Source organism: Crocuta crocuta, unplaced genomic scaffold (assembly GCF_008692635.1).
Source record: "Crocuta crocuta isolate KB4526 unplaced genomic scaffold, BGI_CrCroc_1.0 scaffold705, whole genome shotgun sequence".
NCBI lineage: Eukaryota > Metazoa > Chordata > Mammalia > Carnivora > Hyaenidae > Crocuta > Crocuta crocuta.
The window spans coordinates 766,460-792,719 of NW_027527827.1; the positions used below are offsets into that span (position 1 = coordinate 766,460).

The 26,260-nt window shown below is 39.3% G+C and overlaps 1 protein-coding gene across 1 annotated transcript in view; it reads left to right on the forward strand.

The window, feature by feature from the left end:
* The window catches only part of CUNH12orf42 (chromosome unknown C12orf42 homolog), an 81,068-nt gene that overhangs the window by 633 nt on the left and 54,175 nt on the right, over positions 1-26,260 (forward strand). Inside the window, 3 exon segments of the mRNA XM_077778514.1 lie at positions 10,036-10,106; positions 13,856-13,937; positions 19,315-19,415. Coding sequence (XP_077634640.1) covers positions 10,036-10,106; positions 13,856-13,937; positions 19,315-19,415 — 254 coding nt within the window.

Below are 26,260 nucleotides of genomic sequence, written 5' to 3' on the forward strand. Positions count from 1 at the left end.
CCTATCAAAATCCCAAATTTTTCTATTAAGAAATAGAAAAAAAATTATCCTAAAATCCATAGAATATTAAGGGACCCCAAATAGCCAAAACAATGTTGAAAAAGTACAAATTTGGAAAGCTCACACTTTTTTATTTCAAAACTTACTACAAAGCCACAGTAATATAAACAGTGTGGTACTGTCATAAAGACAGACATATAGACCAATGGAATAGAACTGACAGCCCAGAAATAAACCCCACATATGGTCAATTGATATTTGACAAGCATGCTAAGACCATTCAATGGGGAAAAGGTCAGTCTTTTCAAGAAATTGTGCTAGGAGAACTGGATATTCACATGCAAAAGAATGCAACTGGATCTTACACAATATATAAAAATTAGCTCAGAGTGGATCAAAGACTTAAATGTAAGAGCTAAAAAGGTAAACTTTTAGAAGAAAATAGGGAAAAATTCTCATTATTCATCCTCATTGCCATATATATCACTATGACTTCTTAAATATGATATTAAAGGACAGGCAACAAAAGAAAACATGAGATGGACTTTATCATAATTAAATACTTTTGTCCATCAAAGGACACTATCAAGAGAATGAAAAGACAACCCACAAAATAGGAGAACATGTTTGCAAATTATATCTGATAAGAGGTTAATATAATGAACTCCTACAACTCAACTACAAAATACAAATAATCTGATTTAAAAATGGGCAAAGGACTCGAATAAACATTTCTCTAAAGAACTTATATAAATGGCGAATAAACATATGAAAAAGATATTCAACACCATTAGTCATTAGGGAAATGCAAAACAAAACCACAGTAAGTTACTACTTTATACCCATTAGAAGACCATTATTAGGAAAACAGAAAATATCAAATGTTGGCAAGAATATGAAAAAATTGGAACCCCTTGTGCATTGCTGGTAGGAATGTAAAATGGTGTGGCTACTGTGGGAATATACCCAAATTATTTGAAAACAGAGATTCAAACAGATATGAGTATGACAATGTTCATAGCAGCCCATTCAAGATAGCCAAAAGTTAGAAACAACCTAGTATCATCAGTGGATAAAGGAATAGACATACCGTGATATACATACAATGGAATATTATTCAACCATAAAAGGGAATGAAATTTTGATACATGCTAAGACATGGATGAACCTTGGAAACATTATGCTAAGTGGAAAAAATTTTTAAAGTTTATTTATTTTGAGGCAGAGAGAGAGAGAGAGATGTGAAGGGAGGGGCAGAGAGAGAGGGAGAAAGAGAATCCCAAGTAGGCTCCATGCTGTCAGTGCAGAGCCTGATGCAGGGCTCAAGCCATGAACCATAAGATCATGGGTTGAGCCAAAATCAAGAGTTGGGTGTTCAACTGACTGAGCCATCCAGGCATCCACTAAGTGAAAATTATTGTATAATTACACTTACATGCAGTATGTTGCCTCAAGGTAAGGAATTAATTGGGTGGCTTGTTGAATGAATGCATAAACATTAGGTAGAAAGAAGAGGGGAACTCAAGGGAAGTTCTGTGTTTTTCACTCATTGAAAGAGAAAGGATGAAGCTGGTAAACAGGTCCTTGGACAGTCAAGTTAAGAAGGAACATATAGAGGAAGCATGTTGCAGGCAAGTGCAAAGTCCTGAGACAATAACAAGTCTAGGATATTGAGGGAATAGCAAAGCATCTGGAGGGGAGAGCCCTGAGGGGAGAGTAGTAGATAAAGAGAGGTAACAGTGACTTCCCTCTTTGCCCAGGAGAGTCCAGGTTTACACTTGTTGTTTTAGGATAATTATTAGTAGGCTCCCTTTTTACGCTAAAAAATATACTGAACTGGTCGAAGCCATTATACGTGCACTAGATCCTGTTCAGTCTGTCTGTATGTGCGTATGCAGCTACCAGTCCTATTCAGTTCAGTAAGAAGCCATTGAGGATTGTACTTTGAATGAGGTGAGGAGCCACTGGGCGGCTGTGAGTGGCAGGATATGACTTTGCTTTAACAGGACCATTCGGCTGACTTCTGGATGTGGCAGACAGGCTGGTAGGTGTGGATCTCCCCCAGGAGTTGGGGTTTCTGCAGGAAGGGTGGCCAGGCAGCTGGCCTGACTCTCAAGACATCATCCCAGGTCTATTACCTGGAGCCCCAGTCAACACTCCAGGGTACCTACTTGAGGGTGTTCAACCCACTTCAAAAATGCATTGCTTTACGAGGGATGGAGGATGACTTCAGACTGCTCTGTGTCTCTTAAGCATTCCCATAGTACAGGAAGGGTTACTATAATTTGGATCATGTCAACTCTCTTCTGTGATACACTTTATGCATGAGGATTAATGGCTCACATTAATAACAATTTCAGGAAGACTGTGAGTGACAGAGGACTTTGAACGCTTAACCATGCTCCTTCATTCATAGTGGATGTCACATTGTTCAGGTGAGTTTTGAGTTTTAGAGTGTTGAGAAAGGATGACGTAAGCTAGAGATAACCAGGGGGTAGGAAAAGATGGATTTCCAAAAGGCCAATTCAGTTCCAGAGTAGAGTTTGGAATTACCATTGAGCTCTTGCCTGTATTCCAGGTTCCTTAGCAATGTGATGCTGAGGATGCTGGTACCTGCTTTCAGATTATTGCTTGACTGTGTAGCAAATGGTAAAAAATGGTGAAGGATGGTGATTATCCATACAAGCAACCTCTGGGGTCAATCTTGACTTTGCTGCTTTCTGCCCTGTGAGGTGGGTCTTGCCTTCCTATGTCTTAGCTTCCTCATCTGCAAGATGGGATACTAATAGCACCAACCTTTAATGTTGTGGGAATTGAGTCCAATGTAAATTACCTACAGCGGTGCCTGGCACACATGGAAACCTTGCCATGCATATTAGCTTTTACTACATTCCTCCTGACTAAGGCACTGTATATTTATGCCCCTCCTTCTCATGAGGCCAGTCCGATTTTTAAAAATAAACCTGTTTCATGAGTTTGAGTCGGCTAAGTGTCCAACTTCAGCTCAGGTCGTGATCTCATGGTTGTGGGTTCAAGCCCTGCATTGGGCTCTGTGCTGACAGCTCAGAGCCTGGAGCCTGCTTCAGATCCTGTGTCTCCCTCTCTCTCTGCCTGTCCCCACTCATCCTCTCTCTCTCCTTTCTATCTTTCTCTCTCTCTCTCAAAATTAAATAAACATTTAAAAAGTACCTGTTGTCTTTTTGTTTTTTGATTTACAGATGCTAACCGATATTGACTCTTTTAGACTAATACACTGAAGTCTGGTTTTTTTAAGACTGGTCCATTTTGATCACTGTGATTGGGCATGTTGTTATCTTTCTGTTTGGGGAACTAGGTGGATTATCTCCTGTGGAGAGCTCTGCACAGCTATCAGCCAACACTGTAGGTTTTAAATAAAGTCAAGCTTAGCTTTTGTCTCAAATTTTCATTTTCATTTCAAATTTGAGAAAAATCAAACTAAACTTGTTAAATTTCAAGGTAAAACTTTCCTTTTGGTTTATTTAAATCTGACGAGACAGGTAAAATTTAGAATCTCGGTAAACAGAAATGATGACCTCGATTATCCTCAGAAAAATAAGGCAAGGATTCTTTAATATAGAAGGTGACATCATTACAGTTCATTATAATCATTTAAAAACGTTGTTGAGTATTATCTAGATACATTTATGAATCCTGTTTTGCCCGAGTAGTTTGCATGTTCTGTTAATGGGTTACTTATAATACAAGAAAGAGTACATCTCGAGGAAAGATATATTTGGATTTATTACTCATCATAAGTCTAATTATTGTTTAACAATATTATGAAGGGCTAATGATGAGATGCAGGTGTTTAAACATGCAGTGCCAATAGATTTGACACGGTATTCAGTTCTAGGCATATACATTTTTAAAGGCTTCTATTCACCAGAGGGGACAATAAAACTCCACACAATGGTAAGTGTGTTTGCTAAAAACATGACGTGACTGGTTAAGTTTTAGTCTTTAGATTTTAAAATGGATTTGTTTTCAGTGATACTTGTTTCTTAACTTGCTGGCCTATACTTTAAAATTCAGAGTAAAAAGCAAAAACAGAGCTATATTGATAAAGTCCCCTTCTCTGGGCCCTTCCTATGATATCTGGAAGGTGATGGCAGGTGAGAGGACATGCGTCCAGCTCACCCTCAGACTGAGCAAATAATCTCCAAAGCGGTATTCTGAAGTGTTGACAAGTATTTTTCACCTGGAATTATTGGTACCTTAGGAAGGATGCAGCTTAGCCTTCTAGCTCCCGAAGTGAGAAAACTGAGACTGGGAAAAGTCAGGATTTGTCCAGGAAACATGGCTGGCGGACCACATTTTGTGGACTCAAACCCAGGCGTCTTAAGTGTTGTGCCAGAATTTTTCCTCGTGTGCTATGTTGCCTCTTGGCAACAATTAAGTCTTGATTAGTATATCCAATCAATAGATATTTTTAAGTACTTACCGTGTGCCTAATTTAGGCTCTAGGATCTCTGAGATTCTCGGATTGGTTTTGATGTAACTATTTTTTTGCTCTTTATTTTCCTAGGTGTGAATGTTTTCTTCATTAAGTTCTGTGAGGGTATTAATATGTTTGTGGCTTGTCTTGAATCTTGAGCCCTTAAATGGGGAGGAATGGAAGAAATCAACATTTACTAAACACTGCTTTACACTTGATATGTGTTACTTTTATGAAAAGCTTATAAAGTTGACATTGCACCCTAGAAAAAGAGAAGCTAAGTCATTTGATAAGATTTAAATATCTCTTAAGTGACAATGCAAGAGGTTTGTTCACTTAAAAGATAGGATACTGTCTTAAATTTTGTTGAATAAATGAATGATTGAATGCTGGGCTTTAAACTCAGATCTATGTGGCTCCAAAGATCTTTCCACGGTATTTAATTGCCTTCTTTGTATCTTCTACAGTCAAGAAACCAATGGCTTTAAATATCATCTAGCATATAAGCAATGGTTTTGCTTATGATGGCATATAAATTCCCTAAGGCTTGGAATGCTTTAGAGTTATCGTTATAGATTTCTTCTAAGAATAGAAACTATGTGCCTAAAAATTAATTTTTGAAGTTGTCGTTGGAAGATCAAAGGAAGTATCAATGGCCATAATAGGGCTGTGAAAACTACTCAAAATCCTGGAGGCATGAGCATGCCCTCCAGGGACTGAGGCTGCTCTTTCTGCATCGTGGCTTGCAAACACTTCTGGTGATTTCCCGTATCCATGAGAGGGTCACAGCACCCAGACTCCACTTAAACATTTTATGTGGATGTATGATTTTAGTTCAATAATAGCTTACATTGGCCTGAGTTAAGCACCTTTTTGGTGTTATTTAATCTAATCATTCAATGGTATTTAAAAGCATGTCCCCACTTTACAGGTGAAGAAAGTTGCATTCAAGAATGGCTAAGTAGAGATTAAATCCTATTGTACAAGCCCAACTGCTACGTCATTTACCTTGGTTGTGGTTTATTATCACATTCTTTGTTATTTGCTGACTTATTCATTCATTCACTCATTCATTTAAAGAACGAGCCTTAGTTGTTATTACATCATAGGAAGTGGAGCCAGAGAAATATGAGTCAAATTGTCGTCAAGAGCACATCTACACTCCCTCACATATCAAGAAATATGTGAACAAGTTTTATTCATTGCAGTATTCATTAAGATAGCTTCAAATCAGAAACAGCCTATATATGTATCTGCACGGACTGGTTAAATGCATTCTCAACACTATATAACACTATGTCCTTATAAAAAGAATGAGGCAGAACACCATGGGCTGATAAAAAAAAAAAAATGCCTGTGATGAATTTATAAGTAGAAGAAGCAAACTGTAGACAGGGAGTATCATATTGTGACAAGGGGGACAAGGACAAGATGCATGTGTGTATTCACAACCTTGACCTCTCCACTGGTTTTTGGAAGAGAAAAGTGCCTTTGTTGCTTGGACCCACTAGCCATGTCCAACTTTTCACTGGGTTAATACAGTATCGGCTCTAGAGAAGAACTGAAAGAATCCTAGGAAGACTAGTGATTTTGGAATGAGCTAAAGCTGCAAAGGGATAAAAGTATATTCAGGAGAGGAAGGAGGAAATGGAGAAAAAGTAAAACCAGCATGGATTGAATTTTGAGGAGGATTTTTCTTTTTTTTGAGTAGGGAGGACAAAGGGTATGAGAGAGGGGAAAAGGCAGGGAGAGGGGGTGGGTGGGAAGGAGGGAGAGAGAAAGGGTGGGGAGAGAAAGAGAGAGAAAATTATTATCATGCTGTGAAGAGCAGGAACTTAGGGAGAAAGGGGAAGACATAGACACAATTTCAGAACACATTGCTTTTGCCATGCAAGGCAATACTTCTTTCATTTACTTACTTTTTATAATTATTCATGTGCAGATTTTACTTGCTTTCCTGCTAGTTTTTGGATATAGGGCCTGGGTTTGCTTTCTTTTGAATGTGGCACCCATGCTGAAATGGATGGACCACAAGGAAACAGCTTTATCTGGGTTACATTGCGCTCTCATTTGCGTAAAAAAAAAAAGTATGTGTATAATGGCACTCTGTATGCATCAGAACTTTCCAGAAGTAACCCAAGAATGTTTTTGTAATTTTAGTTACCTCTGAGAGTAGTGGGAATGGCATACTCATCTATACAGTTTCAGATTTTTAGAGTGAGCACTCATTACTTTTATAATTTAAAAAATAGATGTAAGTTAGTGATACCACTTTATTTCTCATAAATGGAATAGCAATATTAAGGGGAGGCGCTGTCCCAAACAACAGTTACATTTCTTGCCTCTAAGGCTTTAAATATGTAAGATTGTGGAGAAAACTGCTTCTGATGCTTGTCTTAAGTTTAAACAGTGGCAGTAAGGCTTATTGGAAGGGGGACAGTGCACAGACCAAAAGGAAGATCTAGCTAAATCACTAAGTGCTTAATTCCCCACAATGGCTCTAGGGAGTGTATCAGGGAGAACCTTTATATTTTCAAATTGCAGAAAGAACATGAGGGGTTCATAGCATCTCTGTGGATCTAGACAGATGAGTTTGGAAAACAGCATGAAGGCATTTCTATAGGTTGAGGAACAAAGATATTTGCCAAGCATTGAGGGGATGATGGAGGGTCTGTTTCTTCAATTTCTTCTGGGTGCTGCCTCCTGACATAGCAAAGAATCGGTTTGATCCTGAATAGAACAGAAAACAAAACAACCCTCCTCCCCGCCCCCCCCAAAAAAAGCCAGACAAATGTTTACATTGAGGTCCCATTTACAAGGGATCAATATGTAACTCTCATTTTTTTCTTTGCATAATTTTGAACCAGTGAGAGACAGAGAAGCTGGCTAACAGAGGTCGAAATATCAAATAGGTTAGGAGTGTGATTTAGGTGTGTGGCCAAGATGGGCTTTCTATTCTGACTCCCAGAATGGCAGTTTTGCTTGAACCAAGATGGTAGCACTTGGAAATGGCAGAACTCCCCTGAAGGGTGGGAGACAACAGGCGCTTTCTGGGTAAGCTTAACTCATGACTAAAGGCAGACCAGAGCCAACTGATTTCTGTAGACTCCAAAGACAAAGGAGAGTGAACTGAGTCAACCATGCTCAGTTCTTTCCTCCAAACTCCTCAGTCAAGTAAGTCACTGGACCTGTAGAGATTGATGAGAAGGCAGAAGTGATTTCCAGGCAGAGCCTTCTCCCCAGTATAAAACTGAAGCATATTTTTCTAAAAAACAAAACAAAACACCTGAGAGGCTTAATGGAGAAGGACCTGGACTCTTCATATAGAAACTGGTGTCTTAGAATGTAGCCCTCTTGGGGCACCTGAGTGGCTCAGTTGGGTAAGTGACTGACTTCGGCTCAGGTCATGATCTTATGGTTCACGGGTTCGAGCCCCACATCAGGCTCTCTGCTATCAACACAGCGCCCACTTCTGATCCTCTGTCTCTGCCCCTCTCCCACTTGCTCTCTCCTTTCCTCTCTCTATCTCTCAAAAATAAATAAACTTTAAAAAAATGAAGCCCTCTCATTCTGGTGTTTGGAGGAGCCCCAACCAGCCCACCCACCCAGTGGTGAAGCCAGTCAGTTCACATGTCTTGGCTACTTCTACCAAGCTCATGGCCATGGGAAGAAGACCTGAATTCTCTAAGAAGAGAAGCACACCTGCACAAACAGAAAGGAAACTCATCCACTAGGCTTTTATTCATAATACAGGCATACCTTGCAGCTACTGTGGGCGTGGTCCCAGACCACTGCAATAAAGTGAGTATAACAATAAAGTGATTCAAATGATTTTTTTTGGTTTCCAGTGCATATAAAACTTATGTTTACACTATACTATACTCTGTTAAGTGTGCGATAGCATTATGTCTGAAAAAGGAAACCCAGTGTTTACACCTTAATTAATACTTTATTGCCAAAAAATGCTAACTATCATCTGAGGTTTCAGCGAGTTGTGATCATCAACTGATTACTGATCTGTGGATCATGATAACAAACATAAGAATAATTAAAAAGTCTGAAATATTGTGAGACTTGCTAAAATGTAACACAGACACAGGAAGTGAGCAAATGCTGTTGGAAAACTGGTGCCAATAGACTTGCTCTATGCAGGGTTTCCACAAAACTTCAATTTGTAAAAAAATGTAATATCTGTGAAGTACAATAAAGCAAACCACTATAAAATGAGGTATGCCTGTACCAAGAACTACCAGAATTGAAGGAAAACCAATTGCACAAAAAGGACTAAGAAGACTCTGTAGGGAAATTGGTGTTTTCAGAAGCAGACATAATTCAGAAGCCAGAAGAAACTTTTCACTTTAGAAGATATCTAATTGGTGCCTTCTGGAGAATTCTGAGAAAATTCATAAAATAAGAATGGCTCTGTCCTTGAAAAAGAAGCACCAAACAAATAGAAAGAACTCATGGAATCAAATATGTGCTGGCTAAAAGTAACTAATTTAACAGAAGACTGAAAGAAGAAGTTGCAAGACATCTTCCAGAGTGTAAGGCAAAAAGAAAAAATAAGAAAAATGCAAGAGTTAAGTTAAGGTGTGGGGAATCAATCAAAAAGTGATCAAAGCAAACGTAGAAGATAGGAAGAGAAGCACAGGGTGGACTTGGCCCGAAGTACCAATGATCCTCACTGGTGAATCTGTGAGTTTGGCAGCAGGAGTGTAAGGCTGCCATGCCTGTACTGATCTTTGTCTTCTTCCATCAAGTTCTGTATCACCCTTTCTTGTACTTCTGTTGTTCCCATTTGACTTCTGTTTAACAGAGAGCTTGGCAATCTGCCCAAGATTGGAAAGCTCACTGCTAATGCCTGAGCCGCCAGTGGAACGACCCTGACCAGTCCTAATGAACCTTTTGCTTCAGGATGGTGTCAGAGCAAGCACTGCTGTAATACAAGTAGCCTGAATATAAACCACACAGAATAAATTCTGGAAGCCCCAGGGGAAAAATTATTTGAGCTAAAGTTTAGAAGTTTAATATCTAAACCAAATCTGATTATGAAGATGAATCAAACTGAGATTTTGTGTTATATATTTGTATGTGTGTGTTTGGAATAGTGGGGGCCTTTTGGGCAGTTATTGAATCTCTGTGTGATTCATTTTTCTCCTCTGTGAAATGAGGAGAGGAAAATACTGATTTCATTGGGTTACCATGAGGATCTGATGAACCACATGTCGGAAGTATTTAAAGCAATGCCTGGTCTGTACCACGTGCTAAGTAAAGTGTTTGTTACTACTGGTTTATAATGAGTAGTAGATCAATAATAAAAGCTATTCCTAAAAGAATAAAAATCTATAGTTAAGGACAATCATGCTACCCTTTTTCTTCTAAAAATGGATGACTTTATGTTTTGGAGGATCTCAAACCTTATTTTAGAAATTTTACAACTTGATTTCCTTTTCATCCTCCTCATTAGATGTGGGTTTGTATATCAAACCTCTAACCTCTATTTCAAATAACCTTTTTCCTCTGAGTTCCCCAAATTTATTCTGGGCGATATATACTCAGGTTGCTTGCTTGTATTATAGCAATGCTCACTCTGACACCATCAGTTTTGCCAAGAAGCGCTTTTCAATCTTCAGAGTTTTGGTATTCTTTGGTAAGTAGCATTGTATTTATTTTCAAAAGCACAGGATTAAGAAATAACACTTTATGAAAGAAAAAAAATATCTCACTGCAGAAGCTTAACATCTGTTTATGCAGTGACCTCAATAGGTAACTCTGAATCCTCTTTGGTACATTTCCTATTAGAATTCTGGCTAGTCTACTTCTTATTTGTTAGAAATAACTTTCACCAGAGGAAATTGGGCAGAAAACCTTGCCAGCATATTTAACTCTTGTCCTTTAAGAAATTATACTTTGATTTTAGAGGTTTGACTTTGCTAGATAATGAAATTATCATGGTGGAACAAGCCATAGAAATAATAAATACAGTAATTCTTCTTTGCCTATTGTGTGTCTTTGCTATTCATAAATTTTAGGGCCTTAGATATTAGATACACTTACGTAAGGCCTCACGAACGGTAATTATCTTTTGGCCAAAGAAAAAGCCCAAACGAATGCTAAGCTGCATTATCGCTTGGCTTCTGACATGAGCTGATAATCAGATTTTCTTGCTTAAATCCATGGTGCTCGAACAATGCTACCCACTGTCTGTGCTTCCCGATATTACCCTTAATTAGAAAGAACAGAAACACAAATCTGAATTATTTCAAAATCTGGTTTCCATGGTCAGTGGTTTGAAGGGCTTAACTTTATTATAAATAAACCTGGCTTTATTGGCTAATGAAATCTGAAATGTGAAGCCTGGGATAGAAGGAGTGTAATACTCTGATGTTTACACATCAAAATATCCAGTGTGAGCAAAGTGTTTTGTAATAAATCTTTGGATAATTAAATTATGATTCCTTTGTCCAAGTACAATCTAAAACCCTAACACTAAGGAGAACCTGAAAGGAACTTCAGTTTATGTTTCCTTGAGACGTGACACCTTTAGGTTTAATAACATATGTACCCATAGCTGTCAAGGAGGTTTTGACCTTTTATTTATTTTCTTTTGCTTTAGTAATTTTTTTTTAAATGTTAGGGCACATGGTTATCAGTGTGTGATGGACTGGCCTTAAACACATAAACATATATCCCTCCATGTTTTAGATGTAAATATTTACATTGAGCCCTTTTTGCTACGTAGACTGGTGTGTGGGCTGGCATCTGAGGATAAAATGAGAGATCAGCTGTATTTTTATTTATGGTCTTGTAAAAAGAAGGCAAGGATGCCTGACCCTATTTGAAGGGCTAATTAGTAACTAAGTGGAGATGGTAACTTTTTTCTTTTCCTGTAAAACAGTATCGTGAAGTTAATTCTTAGAACTGCTATACATATACACATTTGTCAGATGCTATTGACAAATGTATGTATATATACACACATACACATCCCATACATATATTTATACATATGTCCTATTTTTTTATACATAGTATATCTCTTGCTATATCCTGCTTCTCTGTGGATGGTGGGGGCCTAAGTATCAGCGTGTTTGTAGATTGTAGCCTTGATATCTTTCATTCTCTTTTTAATAATATTTTTTCCAAGACCCTATCTTTTCTTATTTGTGAGTATTATGCTTTTCCTTTCAGCCCCTCATTAATATTTTCTTCCCACTCATTCCTTCATGACCTCTGTGCTAGGCACTTTGCAATTGTTTCCTCTCTTGAACATTCATGGCAACAGGAATTACTTTTCCATCTGTTTTCCAGTTGAAGATATTGAAACTTAGAAAGATAGAATAATTTTCCTAGGATCACATATCCAGTAAATGGAGGACGCAGGATTCCCACACAGGTAACATTAATTCCAAATCCCATGATCTTGAGTACCATGTTGTATTGTCCCACCAAATGGTATGTTAGCTTCTTTTAGTTTATTTCCTTTGTCTTCATTGAAGTTCTATTTCATTGGTTAGGATAGATGCCCTCTTTCTTCAGTTACCAGGGACCAGACTGGATTGGATGTGTCTGGAGTTCAGGCTCCTATGCCTTAAGAGTTATCATGGAGCTACGTATTTGCCTTGGATGGAGGCATTGGGGTAAGAAGCATTGCCTTTACTACTTCCAGGGATAGTAACAATAGGCGCCTACGGTGTTCCTGGCAGGAAGTATCAGGAAGATGCCATTTGGGACAGTTGGATGGATACTCCAGGTCCATAAAATGGATGACCACAGGGGGGGAAAATATCTGACCTGGATGGTATAGGAGAGTGAGCAGTGACGGGTGGCTGGTTAAACATGGTAGACTGACCGCATCTATTTATCTCCTCTCTCTCTCTCCAAATGCCACAGAACTGACAACAGAACAAAGCCTCTCAAATGGTATGCTGCAAGTGGGTCACAGGTGGGCAGAGATATTAATCTATTTAGTCCTCTCGACAGTGTTATGAGGACCGGGATAGCAAGTAAAGTCAGACCAGCTGGCCTTGGCCTTGAATAGTCTTATCCATTTACCCCAGTGTTCCCTATAAATGCCATACACTTTTTGTCTTATGTGATTTTGAAAATGATTGGGAAGCACTGCTTTAAAACAAAATGAATTCACACTAGAAAGAAAAATAAAGACAAAGAGAGGAAATAACATCCAGTGAACAATTTGAACAATTCTTTTGAAAGCTGTAAAGTTGGCTAAAATGAGGTCACTGACCTAACAGAATGGAGTGATTCCCAACACAAGTCTACATGGGGGTCCTACAAGGAGAAGTGAATCAATTCATTCTATCACCAAGAAACCTGGGACTTGAAGGTTTCATACAGCTTCTAAAGTAGGAAAGGGGCACAGGGCTTAAAATAAGGGGCTGGTGATAGTCTGGATCCAGAACTCCATTTTGCTCACCCTGTAGCATCAGACAAGGATTTATTCCCTGGCAAAATTGAGCTAGAGTGGCTCTCAACCCAGGCACAGTGGGCTCAGAGATGAGGTAAACTCTCCAAATAGGCATTTCTTGAAATTTTAGGTAGTAGCCTGTGAGACCTTCAGGCCCCTTTTCCTGTTCTAGTCCCAGAATTCATTCAGCCAGATAAATATTTCCTGGGCTGGTATTCGGAGCATTCTTCTGTGGAGAAACCAAAGAAAAGCCCTTCAAGTCCTGACATTGAGGGATCTGTCATGGGAAAGTCAAGCTCATTGCTTATGATGCAACAGTGAAGCCCAGTAGGCAACAGGTGAACCTAGAGTTTGCAGTCAGCCTTTTAGTGCCTTACTATTAAATATCAATGGATAGCTAAGATTGCAAATAATTTTTTATAATTTTTAATTCTCAGAAGAATTTTTCTGCTGATGCAACTGTTACTCAAGCTGTTAATATTTTTAAAGATGGTGACCACATTGAGACACATTTATGAGAAATTATTTTGAGATACAAATTTTAGTGCATCTAGAGTCTGATTTTTGCAGACAATTTTTCTAAAAATATTTAACTCTTCATACAAATTTGTTTTGTGTAAATCTGAATGTAATTTTAAATTTAAATTTATACAATGGTATTTTCATGTTTCCTCTGGACATTTCTGTAATTTGTGGAGGTCTTACAAGAAACTAAAAGTGGCTTAATGATTTTCATATGATTCAAAACATTTGTTATGCAATTCCATGAAGGTCTTCACTACCTCACTGCACACAGAGAGGCTGGTTTTAGCTCCTTAATCCATGGTTCAGTCCATATATTGACAACAGCAAAATACCCCTTTACTTTAGTTGTAAGGGTTTGGAGCAAATATCATCGTTTCTCATTTGGGGGCTGAGGAAACTACCTAGGGTTTTTGGGCCCACATAAGTGGAGAATGATGACAACTAAGGCAAAGAAGGCATCATCCTTATCAGTATCAGTACCATCTTTAACAGAACTGTTCCCCCCAGAGTGAAAGAAACCATTCCATGACCACAGACTGCATTTTCAAATCCTCATATCACAAACAGGTCCCTGGGCACCAGGCAGAACAGTCAATAGAGTGCAACTCACCCAACTCAAGCTGAATTGCAAAAAGCAATTCAAATCCAACTTGTACTTGCCTTGTTGGTAAGGTGGTTGCGGCAACCCTAGACTCTGTAGTGTCTCATTATCATACCTTGATCCTGGAAGTCTTAACAAAACCTCAATGATATCCCATTGGTTCTGAATTTCAATCCCTGCAGCCAACAGAATGCATTGTGCTGTTGTGCTCAGATATGGGCATTTGCTTTATCCCTGAAGTCTGGGGGGAAGCATTCAGCGTAAACCATATGGATCAAGATCTGGAGTCAGGTAGGGGTGCCTGGGTGGCTCAGTCAGATTGCTCAATTGGTTCAGCATCCCACTCTTGGTTTTGACTCAGGTCATGATCTCACAGTTTGTGAGTTCAAGCCCTGCATTGGACTGGGATTCTGTCTTTCTCCCTCTCTCTCTGCCTCTGCTTGCTCTCTCTGTCTCTCAAAATAAAGAAATACACTTAAAAAAAAAAAAGATTTGGAGTCACATGGATGCCTAAATACTTGTTCCTGGAAGTAGAATAAAAGTATTTAGAGTCTAAGAAGTAATAAATACCTTCTCCAGTGGTGGTGGTAATGGAGACTGTAACCCTCTCATTGAATGAGAAGTCAGCTTTGAGTTAGAGAATGGGCTAAAGCTCAGTTTGTCATTGATATTGACCAGTCACAATGACTGGCTACAGCTCATTTTACTCTAATACTCAGTGGGAAGAGATTAAGAGCAGTGAACAAGACCACCCAGGACATGATCCTACTTCACCAAATGGTGGGTAATGAAGAAATAATTCTATTATTCTATATTTATGTTTAGGCCCCTGGGGTAATATTCTAAGTGGGTATTTTTAATCACAATTCAAATTTCCTCTTGCTGAAATCTTGCCCTTATTTCTTATTGTGGGTCTTCATGTTCAGTTAAAGAAAGGTTCTGGATTTCCCAAAATCAAGTTTAAGAACTCCCTGCCAAATACTAATGCTATTGAGAAAATCCAAACCTTTCTTTCTGGACTGCACCAGTGGTCCATTTTCATTATCATATGGGGATAAGTACTCAGACAGAGAAGCTCCAATTTCTGTTTCTTGCTTCCCATGACTTCTGATTATAGTTGCTGCTAGGTGTCCTGAAGCTGATGTTTCCTCTATAGATTTTGCCGAGAGAGGAAGAACATACACTGTCATTGGCTACTGTACTTAGAATGGTTCCTAAACCCAAGCAAGAAAACCACAGTGATGTTGGCAAGCAAACAATTGAACAGTACAGGTGCTGGCAGTATGCACAGCCCCAAAATCAACATGACTTGGGAGGAGAGGGGGTTGGAGAACAATGAAAGGTGCTTTTCTATCAGAGAAATTTATTTCTTTTAAATATTTGCAATGTGTGGCCAATAGCACAGGAGGCCACTTGGCGTTATTTCCCCCACAAAGCAGAGGGCTGTGTGGTAATGAGCAGATGCTTGAGTGGCCTGTGGCGTGAGGTGCACCATCCGTCAAGAAGATCAATATTGACTGTTCTTGTATCTTTGTGGTGAAAGTTTGCTCTTCTTAAGCAAACAAAAAAAAAAAAACAACACAAAAAAGTGGGGGTTGTGTTTTAATATATAGAGCATGGATTTGACTTCAGGCAGTAAATCAACTGCGAACAGCAAGGACTTCAGAGACGGCTCAAGTACCCCCTTCCCCTGCCCAATGACGACACGTTCAGTGTTTTAAGGAGTAAAATGTATCTGGCTCATGACATTGATCATCTTTTCTCCATCCATTCTTTTCCACTCCAGTTAAATCATACCTTGATGAAGATACAATATGACTGTAATACTGTACTTCAAATATGTTTTGAAATATGTATTAATGTAGTTCACTTTATTGATACACACTTCAGCATGTTTTATGTAGCAGGGAGTGTCCTAGGCACTGGGGTGACCAACATGAAGAAGACAGCTGCTTTTGGTGCCTCAGTTTCCGCAGTTTGTCAAACTTAGATCACAGCAAGAATCCTGGTCATGACCAACCTCTTATATCATGGAAAAGATTTTTATATTTTATTCTTTAGATCAAAGCGTAGTCTACTTTTTTAACATGCATACAAATCAGGGGTGCCTAGGTGGCTCACTTGGTTGAGTGTCTGACTTCAGCTCAGGTCGTGATCTCAAGGTCCGTGGGTTCAAATCCCACATCAGGATCTCTGCTGTCAGCATGGAGCCTGCTTTGGATTCTCTGTCCCCATCTCTCTCTCCTCCTCTCTCTCTCAAAAATAAAAAAAATATATTAAAACATAAAAAACCATGCATACAAATCAGCTGGGAACTTTGTTACAATTCAGCTTCTTTTTTTTTTTTTTAAATGTTTATTTATTTCTAGGAGACAGAGAGAGAGACAGCGTGAGCAGGGGAGGGTCAGAGAGAGAGGGAGTCACAGACTGAAACAGGCTCCAGGCTCTGAGCTGGCAGTCAGCACAGAGCCTGACGCGGGGCTCGAACCCACGAACCGTGAGATCATGACTTAAGCGAAAGTCGGACGCTTAACCAACTAAGCCACCCAGGCACCCCAAGCTTCTGATTCAGTAGGTATAAGGCCCGGCCCCAGAATCTCCATCTCTAACAAGCTCCCAGATGATGTTAATAATTCTGGTCCATGGCCACACTTTGAGTAAGAAGAATCTGCATATTACTTGTATCAATCACCTGTGTGACACCTGTTAACCGTGCACATTCCTGGGTACCTCCCTCAACTTTTTGAATCAAAATCTGCATTTTATTTATTTTTTAAGTTTATCTAATTATTTTGAGAGAGAGAGAGAGAGAGAGAGAGAATATCCCAAGCAGGCCCTGAGCTGTTAGCATAGAGCCTGATTCAGGGCTTGATCTCACAAACTGTGAGATCATGACCTGAGCCAAGATCAAGAGTCAGAGGCTTAACCAACTGAGCTACCCAGGCACCCCTCATCAAAATCTGCATTAATATGTTCTCCAGGTAACTTTTATACACAATAAAGTTAGAGAACCACCAATTGGTTGATGGGAAGCCATTGAACAGTTAAGAAGATGCGTGCTGTGTTTGTTATTGTATTTATTATGTTGGGTTGTAGAAAGGGAAGGTGAAAAGGGAATTCCACTGAGGTGAACCGCAGGCGGGGAATGGGTGGAGAAGCTAAGACAGGACTGTAGGGGGGGATGGGTCTGAGGACATTGAGAGGGTACGGTCGACAGGATTCAGTTATGAGTGGATCTGGGGGTCAAGGAGGTAGGGGAAGGCCAGAGTGACCTTCCAGGTTTTGGTTTGGATGTCCAAATTGCTGGTTGTGCCAATAAGATGGGGAAGCACTTTAGTGTGGGGTGAAGAATGCAGACTGGAAAGCGGGAAAGAGTAGATTTGAGACCTGTCTTCAGCGCTGACTACTTACACAGATTTGGCAAGTTAAGTTTTCATCAGCAAAACGCAGATGATGGTTTTTGCGGGGTAATATTAGTGCCATTTTGCAAAGGTAGAAATGGAGGAGTGGGGAGGGTAAGTTGTCACAGCTCCCTTGGGTGGAGAAGAGTGGAGCCAAGGTTTTCACACTGACCTTCACTCTTTGGCAGTCTCCACTCTGAACACTTAGCTCCAAGGTTTGTCCATGGACAGATGCTCTCAGGTAGTCAGAGGTGCTCACCCAGTCAACTTCCTTCTCATTTCATGTTTTCTATAGGCTCTTACTTCACCCCGGAGCTATCTGTCCCCCCCTTTACAACTGTAGAAAACCCCTCCCTTTCATTGATCTTAGCTCATGTAAGATGATTTTCAAAAAGACTTGACTTAAGATGGAAGAAATACTGCTAGAAAAGATGCTGGAAGCAGAAGAAATTTGTAAGCTATAGGTTTCTAACCCTGCCTCACTTAATCTCTCACCATGTCGCTGGGGCAGCTGGCCTGGGGCACTTGGTTCCTGGCTCTCTTCCCAATTTTTTTTAAATTTTTTTTTTTTTTATTTCTAGGAGAGAAAGAGAGACAGCGTGAGCAGGGGAGGGTCAGAGAGAGAGGGAGACACAGAATTGGAAGCAGGCTCCAGGCTCTGAGCTGGCTGTCAGCACAGAGCCCGACACGGGGCTTGAAACCACAACCGTGAGATCATGATCTGAGCCAAAGTCGGACGCTTAACCAACTAAGTCACCCAGGCACCCCTCTCTTCCCAATTTTTAACAGATAATGTGTCCTCTTAAGTTTAATCCCTGCAGGTCTGCCCTGCTCCTTGGTTTGTAGTCATGGCCAAGGGAGAGTTCCTACTTATTCCTTCCTAAGATCCTCTCTCTTGGCTTAAAGGCTCTGGCTTGTGATAGTATGGCTGTGGGGTAAAAACTTCACCCTTCAGGTAAGATCCTATTCCTCATGCAAGAGTGGTCTTGGTCTGGTCTCATAGATCCATTGGGTTAACACCACCTTAAACATTTACCATCCAAACAATAATATCCTATCATATCCAAGCAATCAATCTCACACACAAACATTAATAGGCAGTTGGTACTGATTACATGTTTGCTGAGTTGTTTTATTTAAAATGGAATCAGACTGTCCTAATTTATGACCTTATGCATATTAATTATCTGATACCTTTCTCCTCTTTATTTTCTCTTTTTATTTTTTATTTTATTATTTCAAAATGACAAAGCCCAACCTGAAACCTCCCTTTGCTTTAATCTTCTGTCTTCCTTCCCTATGCCCTGTGTCCCCACTGACTGTACTTGGAATTACCCTCATCAAGAAATCACATGGCTATCCCATTTCTGCTTTCAAATTTTTGCTTTAAAGTCACCTTATCTGAGAAAGCACCTCTTATTTTTGTATATAAACTAGTACAGTATCCTTAACATTTTTCCATTCCCCTTACCTTGTCTTGTTTTTCTTATTAGCAATAAAAAAATTGCCACCAGATATATTATAGATGTATTTATTTATTTTTATGTCATCTCCATTAGAATGTTAATTTCACAAGGATATAGACTTCATGTATTACATCCCCAGTTTCTAGAAAAATGTCTAGTATGTAGTCTAACTCAGTAAAAATTTGTGGAATGAGCAGATAAATAAATTAATTAGCTACTTGAAAAAATATATGGGAAGGATGTGCGTGTATAGGTAATTGAAGTTCATTGCAGTTGCTTTCAGGATTATTTTATTTAAAGAATAAAGAAGCAAAAGAAGTTTTAAAATATCACTTATTTATAGAAGTAAGAATGGCATATGGCATGGATTATTTTAGAAGCCAGAGACCTAATTTTATTTTGTATATTCCTCCCTCTACCTGATAGCGCAGCACTTCTCATGAAAGAACTGCCTTACCTTGCTCCAGATTCACTGATTTCATGAAGAATTTCTTTGAATCTCTTAAACTTAGAAGTTTATGTTTTCTGCATTTTCCAGGTAAATTAAGAAACAATCCCCAAAATACGTGCAAATAAAATCATGAAGACTTTGTTGAAGAGCATTTGAAATATGTTTCAAAATAGCAACAATAAAGAATTCATTGGCTTATAAAGTTGGTAAATCCATGGGACAGACTGGCTCAAAGCACAGCTAGATCCACTGTTCATTGATTGATATTGTCATAATTTTCTTTCTTCTTTTTTAAAATCTCCATTTGATATAATTCTCATTTTGGGTTTATTTTCAGAATGGATAGCAATAATGGGTCCTGGCATCTACAGGCTTATATAATCATTAGAGCTTCTAATTTCAAAAGCAGAGAAACCTTCTTTTGCCCTGTATTTTTAACAACCCCCACCTCCTATCCAATGATTCTGCTTGGCCAGACTTGAGATTCATATTCCTTTCTGGAAAAATCAGTGTTTGTGGGAGAATAAAGCAAACCAGTCAATTTTTGGTACCTTGGCATTTAACCCTGACAGCTACATTAATTAAACAAAATACATGTGTGTGTGGGGGGGTGAAGAGTAGAGTGGGAGCCATAGTCTCCCTAAAAAAATTGATACAAGACAAGCAAAAGGTATCACTTTGTGTCAAGCCAAAATGAGATATGCTTGCATTAATTATATTCTATATAATGCTGTCACTTGAAGTATTATGACACCTTTGGACCATTTTGCTGACCTGAAAAGATAAATGAATTTACATGTCCAATTTCCTACCTAAGAGAAAATAAGTTTTTAGGGCAATTGATAAAGCAGATAAATGTTATACTCTCATTTGGATAATGTATCATTTTAGAATGTACTTATTTATTTACTTGTATTTATATAGCAACAAGTTTGCTGCTTATGTGTAGATATCAGGATTATTCGAAAGGTTTTGTTTATTTAATGATAGTTTCAAAGATCTGGAGTAATGCAATTTTAATGGGATTTGTTGAGAATCACATTGTGATGCCCACTCAAACTTTTTTTTTTGTTTTTTACAAAATGTTCAGAAACGGAGAGGAAGGCAGAAATATATTCACATGGTTCAAAACCCCAAATATAAAGAGGCATACAATGGAAAGTCTTGTTCCCACCCTTGCTCCAGTCTGCCTTACTTCCCTTCCCCCACAGGAAGCCATTTTCCCTGGTTTCTTGGGAATCCTTCCACATTTTCTCTAAGCAAATAAATGTGTGCATGTGAGCAAATACAAGTGTGCAGGTAAGAAGCAGCATTCTGGACTTTGCTGTTTTCACTTAACATAATAACTTGGGGGCTCTACCCCCTGCACTACATTGAGAGTTTACTGTTTCTTTTTTATTACAATTTCAGAGTAACGTATTTTAAGAATATACTTTAATTTAGCCAGTCTCCTTAACAGACACTAGTGATTCCCCTTCATTGTCCCCCCCAACCCCAATGAAATAATTAGGATTTCATATTTTACAGCCTTGATGGCATGTATTAAAAATGATAAAAAATAAAATAAAATAAAAATTATTTAGATTTTTGACCCAACCCACTTTCGTTAGTTTTATAGAAAGAGTAATTTAGGCTTAGGGCCAGCCAACTAATGTAATTCAATTCCAACCTCTTAATTCTTTTCAAAATACAATGAAAGAATGGAAAATAATTACCACTATCAGTCTCTGAAAAATGTGTGGCTTCAAGAGTCAGTATACTAGAATTAGATGGTTTTGATGCAGAACCATATTTTTGAGAAACGTCATGGTTAACAATTACGTGGCTTGCTCTGAAAGCTCTAAATTCCTTGCCGTGTTGATATTTGTCTTAAATCTGGGGACATGAAATCTTCAGGCATATTGGGATTGAAGGGGCACTGATGAGCTGCGATATGAAGACAGCAGGGACTCTGCAGAGATGCAGGGCTTACTTGGCTGTAAGCACGACTGATGAGCAGCAGCATTTGGCTCTGGGAGTGATACCTAGATAGGAGCAGAGCCCTGTAAGTAGCAAGGAGGGCAGTTAGTGTTAGGCACCTGGGAGCAGGGTAGAGTCAAGCTAGTTTGGTTTGGTTGCTAGGCAATGGGGTCTCATTACTTTTTTCTTTTTGAAACAAAGGAGTGATGTAATTCAATTGTACCTAGCAGCAGCCATAGGCAGTGATTGAGGGTGCAGGCTTGCAGCCAGGAGTCCCACTTTTGAGGTTATTACAATCATCAAAGTGAAAAACAATTAAGAGTAAAAACACAGCGGGGGGCGGGGGGTAGAGGAAAGGGAGTAACTACACTTAAAAAGTAACGTCCATAGGACGTGATCATGGATTACAGATGAAGACTGAGGAAGAGGGCCAAGTTGGGGAGGGTAATGTATTCATTAAGCCATCCAACAAAGGAAGATTGAGTACGTATTTGGTGACTGGCTCCATGCTAGCTTCTGGAGACACAGAGTGAAGAAGACATACATGGTTTCTGTCCTGTTGAGAAAGGCAGCAATTACTAAGTAAACAAACAAATAAGCAAGATGGATGAGTTGCTTCATCCCTTTCATAATCACCTTCTCCTCTACCCCAGTCTGAGACAACCACTGATTTATTTAATGATCCTATAGTTTTGCCCTTTCTAGAATGCCATATACATAATTGTGAAAATGGTTACAAATCTGTATGTGTTTGATGAAACTCGTATACCTGGACACTAAAAAGAATGAGGTTTACTCTACATAAATCATGCCTCAATAAAATGCACTTGAAAAAAGTTTGTATACCAAAAATGTAAAAAAAAAATAAGAAAAAGACAAGAAAAATGGATTAATGGATCAGAACAACTGGGATGGCAGAGGGCTGGGGGTATTTAAAATGTGGAGGTCGGAAAAGCTGTCTATGAAGAGCTTATATTCTGTCCAACATTTGTGTATTTCATGTGTTTGGGGAAAAGAAAAAGAGATCAGTGTGGCTAGAATATAGTTAATAAAGAAAAGAGTTGCATAAATTGAAGTTAAGAGGCCAGCAGGGTGCAGACTGTGTAGAGCCTTTTAGGTCACAGTGAGGAGCTTTGGATACTAACCTAAATGTAATGGGAGGCCATTGAAGATTTTAGGTGGAGCTATACCATCTTCTGATTTACTTTTTTAAATGATCACAATGTTGTTATTTGGGTAATTAACTATAAAAGGAACAAGTGCAAAAGCAGGGAGACCAATTAGGAGACTACAGTAAAAGTCCAAGTGAAAGATGAAGGGGAACCAGATGGCCATAATAGCAGTAAAGATGGGAGCAGGTGGGTGGAAGTTAGAAATAAGTTGTAGATGGATAAAACCAATAAGCCTGCTGATGGTTAGGATATGGGGATAAGGGACAGGTAGGGATCCAGAGCGATTCTCATTTCTTTGGTTTGAACCAACTGGATGATGGTGCTGTCACTTACCAGCTTGGAGAATTACTGAGTGAGGATTCTTTTTAGGGAGGAGAGTAAAGAGTAGAATAATATCTTATTTCCCTCATAGACACAAAGGGAGTCACAAAGTTTGGGAGATTTTGGAGATTGCCATTTTGATTAATCTAGATCAATCACATTCACCCTTCTCCCAGATTCTACCTCTCAACCCACTGTTTCTTGAATAATCCCACTAATCTCACATCCCTGGATCTTTCAAGTTTCTGTTCTTATGGCATGACTAAGAAAAATCCACAAAATTACAAAAATGGCTACAATAATTCATTGCAACGCCAAATGTATGCCTCTTTAAAATGTGGGGTGTTTTTTTTTTTCAACCCTCCTATCAAGAGGTAAAGTTCATTTCTCCACTCTTTGAATCTGTACTTGTGAAATGACTTGTTTTGGCCATTGGAGCCTTAGAAAATATGACATAAATAGAATGTTGAAAGTATTTGTACACCAAGGCTGGCCTCTCTTACTGCAGGAAACTTCCATTTTTCCATGAATGAGTTCAGGCTACTTTCCTGGATGATGTGAAACTTGAGGTTGTCACCCCAGCTAACATTATCAAAAGAGCATTAGCCTTGGAATTTTCTTTCCTGGCTATGATCATGAGGTCAGATGCCAGGCCCAGGATGGTGACAATGGTTAAATAAGGGGTTTGGGGGGTTCCAGTTGGCCTACTAAGTAACCAGGATCTTCCCTTCAGCAGACAGGTGAAACATTCCTCTTGTAACATACCTAGCCTTTTGGTTAAAAGCAACACATACACATTTACTTAAATAACAAGAAGGAATTAGAGTGTTATTTTTGCTTTAAATGAACCAAAGCCAAGTGACATGAAGAGAAAAAGGAAGCTAAACCTATTTTCTAATCAGCTGAGCAGAAGTTAGCAAAGGAGGCCATTCTGTCTAATGGACCTGAACAGACACAGACATTCAAATGGGCATATTTATAAATATTTTATTTGCTTGTGACTTAGAAGAAAACTCTGAACTCGAGAGAAACATTATGAAGTCATGAGAAGGTTATAAGGAAGTCTTGGGAGCAGATGACCTGATTAAGAAAGTGAAGAAAATCTGGTGGCTGAGATCAGAACTCAAAGAAATAGTATTTAAGAAATATGCATGGGAGGGGAACTGAGAAGGTGAGGTCTAGAATGGTGAGGAAGAAGCAGAAGCCAACAAGAGGCATGACAGTTTGAAGTGCCTAACTGGTATTCAGATTTTTGGGTTTGAATTCCAAATTAACCAATGACTAGCTGTATAATCTTGGGCAAGTTTCTTAACCTCTCTTTTCTTTAACTTTCCTAAGTTAAAATGGGAGGATACTAATATATTTAACTTCTAAGGTTTATTGCTAAGATTTTTTGTGTGGGATAAATGTCACAATATAGTTAAAGTTTGTGGAACAGTGCCTGGCCCATCATACATGCCCAGTAATCATTAGCATTACTGTTATGACACTTCAAGGAGGCTATGGGTTTCAAAAAGGAGGGAGAGGCTAGCTGGCATCAAATACTAAGGAGGAGACAAATAAGAAATACACTAACAATGCTTATTTAATCTAATAACTAGGATGTCTTGGGAACATTGGCCAGAACAGTTTTCCCAGTTGGCTATTGAGACTTGAGGCTTAAGGAGAAAGTGAGACTGTTGGGGATCCAGGCCTGGCTCCATCGTAGGCTGTGTGACCTTGCACAACTTCCTAACCTCTCTGGATCAGTCTTCTCTGCTAGAAAGCAAGAGGAGGAGACTGGGTGATCTGTTCTCCATTTTGAAATATTTTCAATCAACCAATGGGAATCCAGATGGTTAGTCAGCAAAATGTTGTAGAAATGATTTTAAAAATTTTTTCTGATGAGAGGGTCAATGGCAAGCCAAATTATGGCTTCCCACTTCTCATTTTCCCTGGTGCTGCTCCTTTCAGAGGCAGACACCTATGCCAACATTGAAATAAATGCAGACGAGAGTGCATTCATGTACGTATGCATCTACAAACACAAATTGTGGGCCTGAGACCCATACAACTAGACTGTACATAAGCAGATTATGCCTCACACCACAGATGTGACCCTGCACTTACTAAAAACCGGCTGTGTTTTGAGTTCTCTACTAGGTATTGGAGGACACATGGATAAATCCATTAGGATGATTGTTCTTAAAGAGTTTATAATTTAATGGGAAGATTAGGAATTTACCAAAGTCAAGGTAGCTGACTGGTAATGAGATCTAGGATACAATTCAACAAATATTTATTAAATGCTAACTCTTTGGCAACAACTGTGCTGGGTACTGGGGAGAGCTCCCTGAGAAAAATAAGGAGAGAGTAAAATTATTTCTAATAGGGAAGCCTCATAAATTTTCAATTTTTTTTTAATGAGGTGCATTGATTGATAGTCACCAGGTGATCCCAAACATGTCACCTGAGAGGTCTGCTGCTGGCCTCAGTCTTTGCAGTAGAGTAAGGGAACCATGGAAAGATGGGGGATGGGATGGGGGAAACAAGCTGGGATCTTGCTCTCTTGCACTCACCCAATTTCACTTGGTAAGCCATGGAAATGAGAATGTAGCACTTTCCATGTCCGTAAGTATGCTTCAGGAAGGTTTCTGTGATTACTACCCTGTACCACTATTCCGTTGGCACTAATATCAGCCTCAACACAATTCTTGATCTGGAAAAGTCTCACCAGATTTGGAGACCCCTGTATTAGAGATGACAGAGGCTTCCTGGAGAAGACTCATTTCTGCTCTTCCCGTAAGAGAGGAAATGGCCTCAAAACATCTTAGTTTGTTCAGACCTATCTCCTGCCAGTTTTCAGAATCACATTATAGCAGACTGAAGGTGGATGAAGCTGATTGGGTGTTGCACGGAGAACTTCCTCTCTGTATCCCTGAAGCTCTCTTGCTCTTTCTTTGTCATATCGAAAGGCTCTTGTTCCTCTTCCACTAAAACTTGTGAGAAAACTCCCAGATTCTGACAGGACTCTTTCAGGTCACTTACCCTTGTGAGGAAATGGTGTCTCCCACTGGAACCTTAAATGCTCTGTGCCGTTCTCACCACTTTCTTGCAAAGAGCTTGGGGTGAGATTTGCCATCCACCCATCCCTTGGTGAAAACCACTTTTCATGGGTTGACAGAAATCTGCATTTGGGGGCAATTTCCAGTCATTTGGCTTTTGAGGGGAAACGGTGCAAATACAAATCCAGGGATTAGTTCTTGGGAAATTCAGGAAGTGTTTTGCAGAAGGGGAGGGGGAGAAGGACATTTGTCAAAGTGCCTGTGCTGCTGGTTCTCATATAAATGCTCTTTCTCCTTTGTTCCTCTGGACTCTGAAGAATACAACTCAAGCACAAAGCAGAGGAGGCACGGGCAAGTGAATGCAACAGTGTTTTCTAATCCATGTGGATCAATACCACGCAAATTTTGATTCTGTAAAGAGTCTTCCTTAGCATGC